This window comes from Blennius ocellaris (assembly GCF_963422515.1).
Source record: "Blennius ocellaris genome assembly, chromosome: 7".
In the NCBI taxonomy this organism is placed as follows: Eukaryota; Metazoa; Chordata; class Actinopteri; order Blenniiformes; family Blenniidae; genus Blennius; species Blennius ocellaris.
The window spans coordinates 16,161,743-16,173,114 of NC_137656.1; the positions used below are offsets into that span (position 1 = coordinate 16,161,743).

Sequence of the window (11,372 nt, forward strand, 5' to 3'; positions counted from 1 at the left end):
CACACCACTACTGCCCCCACCCCTCTTTCTCTCTCTCTTCTCTGCGTATTATTTTGTGTCCATTTCACTGTTTCCCCTCCCCTTATTTCTCTTTCTCTGTTCCTATCTAATTCATCTTTTCCCCAAGACCTTCTTTCTTTCCCCCTGTCCTTTTCTTAGGATCTTTCTTTCTTCCATAGTTCATTATTCTAATTGGTCAGAGCAGCGTAACGAAGACTGGGCCCCGTCATCATTTCAGTCCTGAAGTGCTTGTCATTGAGGTTATAACATACAGAACACTGGAAGACGATTTCTTACCCAGACACTACTTAAATCACGATTAATGCATTATTGTATCCCTCTATCAATTTGAATTTCCAATTTAACTTTTTTTTTAATAATTGTTCGTCAAACACCTCAAAATATGTAAATTAACTACTTTCACTTGTATGTTTTCTTAGCAAAACACCAGCATGTAGGGGGAAAAAAAACATTTGTCAGCCTGGATAATCCTTGAAAGACCACTGCAAAAGCAAAACACAATCTTTTTCAGTCAACTTGACTCAGGGAAGTTTGTGTGCCGTTATGAGAGGGCACCCCATGTGCAGGTCGTGCCACATAAAAAAAATGTAATTAAATTACTTTTGGCAATAAGACTCTTTTACACTCCATGAGCTGCGGAAAGAAAGAAGACTTTTGCTCCATCGTTAACCTACAGGGCACAAAAAGGTTCTGACCTCTCCTCTGACCAGGGCCTTTGGTGTTGACACAGGTCAAGTCAAAGGTCAATACCATTGACCTTTCTTAAAAATCCAAGATTGGGTTTTCTCTGATCCTTGATGACAACAGAACTGGGAAGTTCAGCAGTCTTTCCACATCAATGCTTTGTAAGAGAGAAGATGCTGCAATGGGATCTACATGGGGCTGTTGTGCTTAATCAGTATTGACTAATACTTTGTCGATGCATGAAACATTCAATCCAGTCAAGTCTTTCAGTTGCTTTATAGATGGTAAAAACCCTCACAGTGCTGTAATTCATTTAAGGGAATGCTTTTTTTTTTTTTTTTTTCAAACAAATGGCGAAGACTTCATAAAACACAAGAAAAGAGCTGGACAGAAGGACAAAGTGACATTTCAAGAGTATGCCATTGTCAGATGAAATACTAAGATAATTAAGCTTTTTAAACATGTACATGTTGAAAATTAGGGTTTGAAATTATTACTATGTAATAGTGTCATATCCTAACCTATATTTTATTGAAAGAAACAACTTTCATTGTTGTTGGAAAAAAGTCTTTATGACTGGAATATTATCACACATCATTCAACCATTTTATATATTGTAACTTTCTTTCTGAAACAATGCTGAACTCAATTCTACTGTATTCAATTCTACATAATGTGGTGATCCATTTATTTAATGTGTTTTGAATTAGATCCTGTAGAATTACAAGTAACTGTGGCTCTTATTTGAATATAGCAATAGTACAATGTTTGCAAATGAGATATTGTTTATAAGCAATATCGAATGAAAATATCCCCAAAGCATAAACTGAAACTTTTGAATATCTGAGCTCTCATTTACATGCTTATGAAGTCTGATGGTTATGGCATATTGCTGCTCTTTGATTTATTTTGAACATGAAAAATATAAATATAAACAAACAAAACGATTTTCTTGAGACAAAGTCTCACTTTTTTTGAGGGGGTGGGGGTATTTAGATATCAATATAACCACAAACAAACTAAAAATCATTTGCAGACACTAGATACTGACATGGACAAGATTTTCCTTTCTGGGTGCACTGACCCTGTTATAGAAGGCTGGGATTTAGTTATGCAGCACATCAAATGTTACCAATTACATGTATGTTTTCAGTGTTGAGCCCATTCTCAACATGTTATTATCAACACTGGACTGTTTCTCTAAACACGTGGATATAATATCTGTATACAGTTATTTTGCAAACCAGACATCAGTATTGCCAGTTAATCATTATCTCTACCTTGTGAAAGTGTAACTACACCCGGACCTGTTGTAACTTGTCTGGAGCTGAGTGACCTGTGACAGGCCAACCCAAGGCCTGAAAATCCGCACATCTCGGTTCAAGCTTTCCTGGAAAACAAAGCAGCACACTGATGCTGGGCCTTGGTTAAGCATGGCTGACAGCTGCTTCCTCTGTGTGGCCAGAGGGTCACTCTGGGTGACATGTTGTTCTAGGGGGACACTGTGTCTCTGCCTACAGAGGCGATTATTGGGGTGAGCTGACCTCGTTCTCAGAGGATCCGGTGTGTTTTCAGTAAACACTTGGTGCAAGACAAAAACACAGGCTCCTAACACAGGCCAGCCCTCAGGCGGTGATCCCATTGTTTCCCCATTACTCCTGAGCAGGCATGAGAGAAGAGAGCAGTCACCCTGTGTTCCTGAGCCGCAGGGAGTCCTCCAGCTCTTGGTGGCACCGAGTCTGAGTGCACCACAAGCAGCCAGGTCACGCCCTCTGCGGTACCCACTGGTCACTGTCGTTACTTTCATTGAACTGAACGCTACCTGGACATAAGTGAAAACCTTCATGATGTCACTGTTATCACATAGAAACAGGTGCCCAAAGACAGTCGTCTGCAGACAGCAGTATAAAACAGCTCACATTTCAACAGGGGAACGCGGGAAGACTACTAATAGCGGAAAGAAACAAGCATCTATTCAACAGCAGCAGATCTAGTCTTTTATTTACTTCAGGGGAAACCGATGGATGTGAACAGACACCTGGTATAACTTTGACCTGGTATAACCTCATGAATAGCGTACAGATTGTGTAATAAAAGTACTGTTCATCACTCTAACAAATCGCCACAAAGTCTTCATTCAGACAAAATCTATAATAAATTCTCAAAATGAACTTACCCAGTAACTATTTCTGACTGTGATAAATCATTGCTGGAATTTGGAATTTGGAATTTGTAGATTGAAAATTGGTGTTGTGAAATATGTTTCTTAACTTCATGACTTTAATTCATCATTTCATGCTCATTATACAATCCAATCACAGGAAAAGTGGCAAGAATCTGACCAAAACACACACATTTTATCATTTCTTGTTACAGTACCATCAAACAATAAAATACCCACTAAAAACACTACAATGTAGATACTCTCACTTGTAGGTTTGCAGTGCTGATGATCAAATATTTGTTGTTTCTTTGTGAGGGCAAACGTTTTATATTTTAAGACACCATGTTTTGCAATGACACTACATGCAAACTACTAAGATATTGCAAATAAGAGAAATTATCAAAAGTAATGCATGAGTTACTTTTTGAAGTAACAAGTTTTGGGTTGGTTTTTTTCGCTTTACCAGTCCACAGAGACAGACACCCAAAAACACTTAAATTCACTGCTAGTCATTTTAGAGATGTATCCTAGAAATGCACATGTGTTTGACATGTGGGAAGAAACTGGAGTACCTGAAAACCCATGCATGACATTAATTACCTTAGGACAGTCAAAATTAAAACATATTCAACAAAGTTAAACAAATCTGTTGTGTTTCCAATAACTTAAGTATCATAATGACATTAAATGCAATTATGGAACAGGACACTATGTTTCTGCATCATAAGAAGGTTAAAATAAAATAATACAATATGTCCACAGTGGAGTAATCCTACTGTTTGTTTTATTCCAAACCAAATATCAAAACCAAACCATGAAATCCTCACACTGTGGTTGTTTGGTATTTTTGTGGGAAAATTTGCAGACATCAATGCAGTTACTCAAAATCACAGTTGTTTCTCGTGCTGCTTGTCAACAAATCATCCCAGGTAGTCGAGTGTGTCTTCGATTTGTATCAACACTTGATCATTCACGGACACTGGCTGCAACACTTAGACTGTCAACTGAATTACATCATCATCACCATAACCATCATCATCATCATCATCATCATCATCATCACCATCATCATCATCATCATCATCGTGTTGCCCTGGCTTTCTCTGTTGCCCCTGTTTCCAGATCATAACACAGCGGGCTTTAGGACCTCAAGGGTCTGCTTTTTGAGGATGCTCTTGTTTTTGTCCGTTACGTTCATGCATGTAATCATTGATTGTGCCTATTGTGACAGGCCGATTTGCCATCTGTAGGGTCCCATGGGGCTGATACCGCTGTCACTGCAGTCTCCCCAAAGACTTTCAGGAATTCCCCGTTAATTTCCTGTGGCAGTTTAATCTGAAACTGGTAATGAGACCATACATTGTCCCTCACTGGGTTTCGTCAAATTATGCGACGTTCTAACATTAATATCTATTATGGAGACTCAACCATGCAAGTTTTTACCTGCTGGGGACATCTTTAATGGCGCCCCAGAAACAAAAGTGAAAAGGGTACATAAACTAAAGTAGCTACTGCTAATAACTGCTTTTCCACATAATATCACTACGATTATTTGTTTCCACAATTCGAGGGTTGACTCTATGGCCTCCCTTCCCTTATTAGAAAATAAGTTTAGTTTGAACATGCATTAAATCAGTGCAATCGTTTAAAACAATGCTGTGCATCACCAGGGACTGGATTGATTTGTGTTGTCACTTTAGACAGAGCTCTGTCTTGCTTCTTTTTTTTTTTTTTTTTTTTTGTCAGTCCTGGAGTGGACCTACTTTCCAGACAAGTGTAAGCATTTGCCGCCTCCTGCTGCAGCCCCCGGGGCCCCCTGCCCTCCCTGCCCGCCTCCCCGGCTCTTTTTCCCACTGCTGAGAGGAGCAGGACGCGGCCACGGCGGCGGGAAGCAAATTATCTACAAGCACTTCCCTTACAAAAAAAAAAGAAAAGAAAAAAAAGTTCACACTCACACACATACAGATGCCACCACAAGTGGCGACTCACAACGTCTTAGTCGTGATTGAGGGAGTTACAGGGAATAACCTCGCAGGACAGACGGAGAAAGGGGGAAAGGATATTTAATGGTTGTTATTTTGTTTGGTTTAACTCTGTTGGGTTTGCTTTTTTTATGTCATTTTCCGCGCCTGTGTTAAATCAGCTACAACTTTTTTAAAAACAGGCTGGATTTTAATTTTTTTTTTAAATAGATTTTATTTAACTTTAAATAGGGTGGACAGGATTTAGGCCTGGACGTGTGTTTTGTGCATTATCGACGCGCGCAGTGCGCACCGGCGCGCGGATGGAGTATCATGCGCACAGGAGAGAGTGAAACATAGAACCTGCAAAGATACACGAAATCTCATTTGTTTCACGAGCATCCCGTGCAAAGACCACACTGATGCGATGGATTATGAGTCGAATTGTAGAACAACGGGCGTTTGTTTGACTGCTACTGCTACTGCTGCTGCTGCTGGAGGAAGGACCTGAAGTCGCACCCGCAAAGTTTTGCAAGAAAGTGAAAGAAAGTGAAAGAAAACAAAAGATCCGAGGCTCGGTACTTCACTGGTTTCTTGGAGGTGTGGATGTCGCCGACGTTGGTGACAGGAGCTGCGTTAACACCAGCTGTCAAACTGATGGGACCCTCCTGCCCCCTGGGCCACTTGGAGCTGCGCTGAGGTCTCCACTGCGCATGTCCGAGCGCTGGACAGCTCCGGAGAGGGAAATTTAAAAACGGTTTTTTGGGAGAATCAAGTGCAACACAGTGAAATACAGTACAGGAGCTCAGGACCGGCTCTCACATTCTTCTTTATCAACCAAAACAGGTGATTTCTTTTACACTCTTTCCCTTTAAGTATCGCAGTTATCATTGGATGATTAGTTCAGTGGAGCCAGCTGTCATTTTGAAGCTTTTTAGCCTTTAACTATGAATTTCAGCAGTCAGCTTGAAGTGACAAGGCGTGTAAATCTAGAGTTTCTGACAAAATATGAGCTAATTGTTCTGAAAGTTGTTGTGCGGTGTGTTGAACAAATCTGAGCTATATTGTTACTTTTATTACATATATATCAAATATAATCAGGATGAGTTAATCCAAAATATATGAAAAATGCTTTAACAAAGGCACATCTTTTGTATGTGTTTATTCTTTTTTTTATCAAGCTATAAATTAATGATTTTGGTGGCTTTTAATTTGTATTTCTATATTTTTCAAAAACGTGCATGTTGTTTCATCGGGTTTATTTACTTGGAGAAGATACCAGTTGAAGAACATTATTGTTTTTGTATTTATTTGGGTTTTTTTTAAGTCTTATTTATTTATTGTAAAATGTGTGTGTTTATCTTTAGTTTGAAAATTCACCAAGGACACACTACTAAACTTTCCTTTTTTTTTTTTTTTCCAGTTTTCCTAAACTGGTACGACACATCCTAGGAAATGATAGAAGGTGGAATAAATTCCAGGATGTCAGGAATAATTGAGAATGCTGGGCATCATCCATCTCCACAGGACTACAGGTAAGATCCCTGATTTAAACTATGTTTGGCAATATAATAACAGGATACTAAACTTGTGGTAATTTTCCTGTTACATATTGTCAAAAACCCTCAACTCTGAGATACTTCAATAGATGAAAGGCATATTTTTATGGACTGAACCCTTTTAGGCGCTTTCTAAGTGGATTTTGGAACAAACTGTCTCAGCCACTATGTTTAATCTAATGGTAGATGGACAGCTCTTTTTGTGCATGGGGCGAGTTGCATGAAAAAAAAAAGAGGGAAGAAAAAAATCTCAAAGAATAAATGATTTTCAGTCTGAATGGATCTGTCAGAAACCATCAGCTCTGTTTACACTCCCGCTGTCGTCGCACGGAGAGCCTGAGCCTCTTGGCCTGCCAGCTCAGGGGGAGACGGGGCGCTCCAGGTCACCAGTGTGCACAAGTGGCTCCCAATTAGAAAAGGAGGGGAGAAAAGAAAGGAGGAGGCGCAATATTTAGTGTTGTCGAACTGCTGGGAAGGCTTGGATGATACATGGTGACACTGGCTCAACATGTTTTCTATCAGTGAGCAATTCGTTTTTGTGCTTTTAATTCAGCAGTTTATCTTCATAGTGGGTGATAGAAGCCTTGAATATTTGTCTAAAATTCCTAAAAATCTACAATATATATAAAGTATTGTGCATAGTTGTGGCGGATTGAGTGCTTGTGTACATCTCGCAGCGGGGGACTTTTTCAGTGAGTGCACCTTTGTAGTGTTTCAGTATCTTTGCAGTCACTTCATCTTTCAAATGTATTCATCATAAACCAGCAGGCAGCTATATTACATTTTCTTTTTTATGTGTGTGTCAGAAATGAGGAAAAAAACTCACAGATGAATGAAAAAGAGAAAACAGAATAGTGATGAAACCTCTCTTCCTGTATGAAGCTTTGAAATGAGACACAATCACTTCTAAGCTGCAGCAGGCAGTCAGTGATATGGATGCAAACTGTTTGAGGACATGTGCTGCTGATTCCTGGTACTAATGATGTCACTTCTTTAGACGGCCAACACAGAGTCCTGACCTCAACCTACATCTGCACCCCCCCCTCGGTCTGAGGCTCCCTTGATTTTCCCCGTTAAGGGGGGCCAGAGGGGGGGGGATGATGGAGGGGGTTGGGGTGCCAGTAAGGATAGAGGCTGGAAAGGGACAGGGAAGCAGATGGTATCCTATTTGTCCCTCTTAATGTGAAGGCTGTCATTCCAACAGATTAATGCAAGGGCCGGGCAAAGAAAAGAAGTGACAGAGACAATCAAGGAAGGGTCTGGGGAAGACAATAGAGCCACGTGCCACTGGGCAGATTTGTCGTTTGGGACACAATAGGTGATCATTTTTCAATAGACAAGGCCAACTGTTGCAGGCAACATGTGCTGCTGTCCCATGTTTCAAACGATCTCATGGGTTGTTTACTTATGATTCAGCCAATGGGTAAGGAGAGACCGTGGTCACCTGACACAGGATTGATTTTTTTTAAATTTTATTAGGAGATTTGGTGTGTGCATGTGAGACAGAGAGAGGGGGGTAGTACCGTGCACTGTCCTCGGATCCACAAAGTAACTGAATAGTGTGAGTTGTCATGGCGACCCCAATTACCAAACACTTGTGCAGTAAGTGTGTGCACAGCTAAGACTGGAGAGGATTCAAGAGGATTCCTCTCTTTTCTCCCCTTCCCTTTGAGGCTTGCTGTATAAAAGAAGTAATAACTGAAAATTGATTAGTCCTGGCAGTGCAGTGGTTAAACAAAAATCTTCATCTACTTTTAGCTTAAACTTGTGATAAACTGAAAAATACTATTCCGTGAAGGACTGTTGATGTTTGCTAATAAATGTTAAAACATGAAATGTATCAAATTTAGTTTTTTTTTTATTTTATTTGGAGGAAAAACAAAGGAGGTGTTAAAAAATGAACAAGATACCAGTGTCCATCAATAGTTTAAAAAAACAAAAACACAACAAAAGACGTGACTGTGTCAACAAAGCTTATTTAACTCCCTCATTGTTGAATTAAACTGTCACTTCTAAATAACACTTGTCGTTAATCTTCTTACGTTAAACCCTAGAAGGCTAATGCACAGCGGCTTTCATCTCTGTTTCCCTACACCGAGTCTCATTATGATGGTTTTGACTTTGAAGGATGAACTTTTTAGTTTTTAGATTTAAATTCCACTCATGATCTGCGTGTGTCTGATTTGCCAGCCCTATTAACCCTGCAACCCTCCTCCTCCTCCTCCTCCTCCTCCTCCTCCTCCTCCACGTCTCTTAAAGGCTTCTGACCACGGACCCCTCCCAGTTGGGGGAGGAGGACCTCCCTGGGGACCTGCAGTCTCTGTCATGGCTCACCTCGGTGGATGTGCCCCGGCTCCAGCAGATGGCTGATAGCAGAGGCCACAGTAACGGGTCCTCCCAGGGCAGTTTGCTGGAGCAACAGACAGGTGAGGTGACAGGGAGGGGACAGAGCAACATTCAAAAACTGCAACCTCTTTCTGATTGGACAAAGTAGGACCAATCTGCTCCTATGATTTTCTGCTCTGTCCAGAAGTAAATACAGTTTTAGAAATAACAACTAAAGATCACGGCTGGTTTTTTGTTTGTTTTTTTGCTACTACAAATGAGTTTCGAGTCAAAACAAAGACAGATACTTATACAAATTGTATGAAAAATGTAATTTAATTAAAGTGAGGAACAAATATTAGAATATTTTTTCACATGAAAAAATACTCATAAAGAATTGTATTACAGTTTCCTGCCTGAAGTTACTCACAGTGTTGATAAACACAAATAGTGGTTTTAAATGTTTTGCAGCATCAATATACAATATACAATGTGCCTTAGTCTTCTGTCAAAAGCTATAAATTCATAGACATACATAGATGAAACTATTTCTTAATTACATTCCTGTTTCTTTTATTGTTCTGTTTTTGACTGTCCTGTCCCCCCCCCCCCCCCCCCCCCCCAGAGAGAGAGAGAGAGAGCAAGCGAGAGAGAGAAGAGAGAGAGAGAGAGAGAGAGAGAGAGAGGAAAACAGCCCAGTTAATACTCACTCTTGATTTTCTGACCGCTCCCCTTCACAGCTCAGTTGGGCAACATGACGATGACCGCGGGTCAAGGCTCGATGCTCCACCTGCAGAGTAGCATGCAGCACAGCCCCCTGGGAATCAGCATAATCAACACCCACAGTGGAAGCGTACGTATTAAAAACAGTGTAAAACAAAATCATCCAATCAAACTTTTGCTCAGTTTGATCCAAAAATATCCCTTCATTTCACAGATGTCTCCATTCTCCATGAATGGGTTGCCCTCTCCTGGATACCAGTGCCCTACCTCAGTTTACCAGCCGACACCTCAGCAGGTGTACTCTCTCACCCAAACTGGGCAACAGGTAATACATGTGAACCCAATGAAGAAACTGCTTTTTTAAAAAAGTGGATGATTTTTTTTTTTTTTTTCCAATGGTGGCGTTAACAGGATTTCTCTCTCTTTAGTGCACGGCTGGTGGGCTTTATAGCAATGTATCTTTTAACAACCAAAGTCTATTTACACAACCTCGCCTGGCTCCACAAGACCAGGAGTTGCAGCCCAAGTCTTTCCCCAAGCCAATCTATTCCTACAGGTCAGCACACAAACACATTTTTCAAAGAAAATTTAAAAAATATCCACCTGAATCTGCATATTTAGGTCATCTGTATTTAAAATATTTTCTTCCTCAGCTGCTTGATTGCCATGGCTCTGAAGAACAGCAAAACTGGCAGCCTCCCAGTCAGCGAGATCTATAGCTTTATGAAGGAACATTTTCCTTACTTTAAGGTATGATACTTGACTTTTATCGCAGGAGATTTAACAAAAAAACAATATGGAGATAACTGTTGTCACTTCATACACACTGCCTTTTTCGCCTGCAGACTGCACCTGATGGATGGAAGAATTCTGTCAGACACAACCTATCCTTGAACAAATGCTTTGAGAAGGTGGAGAACAAGACAAGCAGCTCGTCCCGAAAGGGCTGTCTATGGGCACTGAACCCTGCCAAAATTGACAAGATGGAAGAAGAAATGCAGAAGTGGAAACGCAAGGACCTCCCAGCCATCCGCCGCAGCATGGCTAATCCTGGTCAGAAATGTATCTTGTACTACGTGAAAAGTCAAATGCTCAGTCAGGCGGCAAGTCATCAAAAAAAAAAAAACCCCAACTGACAATGCCATGTTTTTGCTTTGTTTTGCTTCCCACAGATGAACTGGACAAACTGATCACAGACCGCCCAGAGAACTGCAGACGTAAGGTTTTAGAGCCCGGCATGACTCGTCTGCCCAGTTGCCCAACAGGCCTTCCGCTGCCCGTCTCAGCCCAGATGCACCCTCAACCCATAGTCACGCTCTCCCTGCCATGTTTACCCATGCACCAGCACCACCAGCTTCAGGCCCAGCTCCAGGCTCAGGCCCGGCTTGCCCCCATGTCCCCTGCTCCAGCCCAGACCCCTCCCCTCCACACAGTCCCCGACCTCTCTCACAGCCCGCTCACCCAGCAGCCCAGCAAGCCCCCAGAGGACTTCTACAGTGTGCACAGTGACTCACACACAGAGGTGGACGCACTGGACCCCAGCATCATGGACTTTGCCCTTCAAGGTAAGTGTATGTTTTAATGCAGACAACTTTTTCAAAATGACTGCAGGAATGTTGTTTCTGTAAACTAACTAAACTTTTGTCTGCTCAGGGAATTTGTGGGAAGAAATGAAGGATGACAGCTTTAACCTAGATGCTTTGGGCACTTTCAGTAACTCGCCCCTCCGACTATCAGACTGTGACTTGGGAACAGCCGCCCTCCAGCACCCCTCTAGTGGAGCGAACCTGCCGCTGTCAGATGTGCAGGTGACCGGGCTCTACGCCTCCTACACTTCCCAGGATCCTCTGTCGTCCCAGTGCATGGGTGCATCAGCCAACAGCAAGCCTATTGTGCTTCTTTAAAGCAGCCAAACTGTTCATGGCGGTCGACACG

The 11,372-nt window shown here is 41.6% G+C and overlaps 1 protein-coding gene across 1 annotated transcript; it reads left to right on the forward strand.

Moving 5' to 3' along the window:
- Positions 1 to 6,285: 6,285 nt before the first annotated feature.
- Positions 6,286 to 11,341, forward strand: foxn4 (forkhead box N4; the record flags this gene model as incomplete). The annotated part of the gene is made up of 9 exons (XM_080499824.1): positions 6,286 to 6,365; positions 8,649 to 8,815; positions 9,455 to 9,567; positions 9,652 to 9,762; positions 9,866 to 9,993; positions 10,091 to 10,187; positions 10,283 to 10,490; positions 10,610 to 11,002; positions 11,091 to 11,341. 9 exons carry the CDS (start codon positions 6,286 to 6,288, stop codon positions 11,339 to 11,341), a joined length of 1,548 nt encoding a protein of 515 aa, XP_080355950.1.
- Between the last annotated feature and the right edge of the window lie 31 nt (positions 11,342 to 11,372).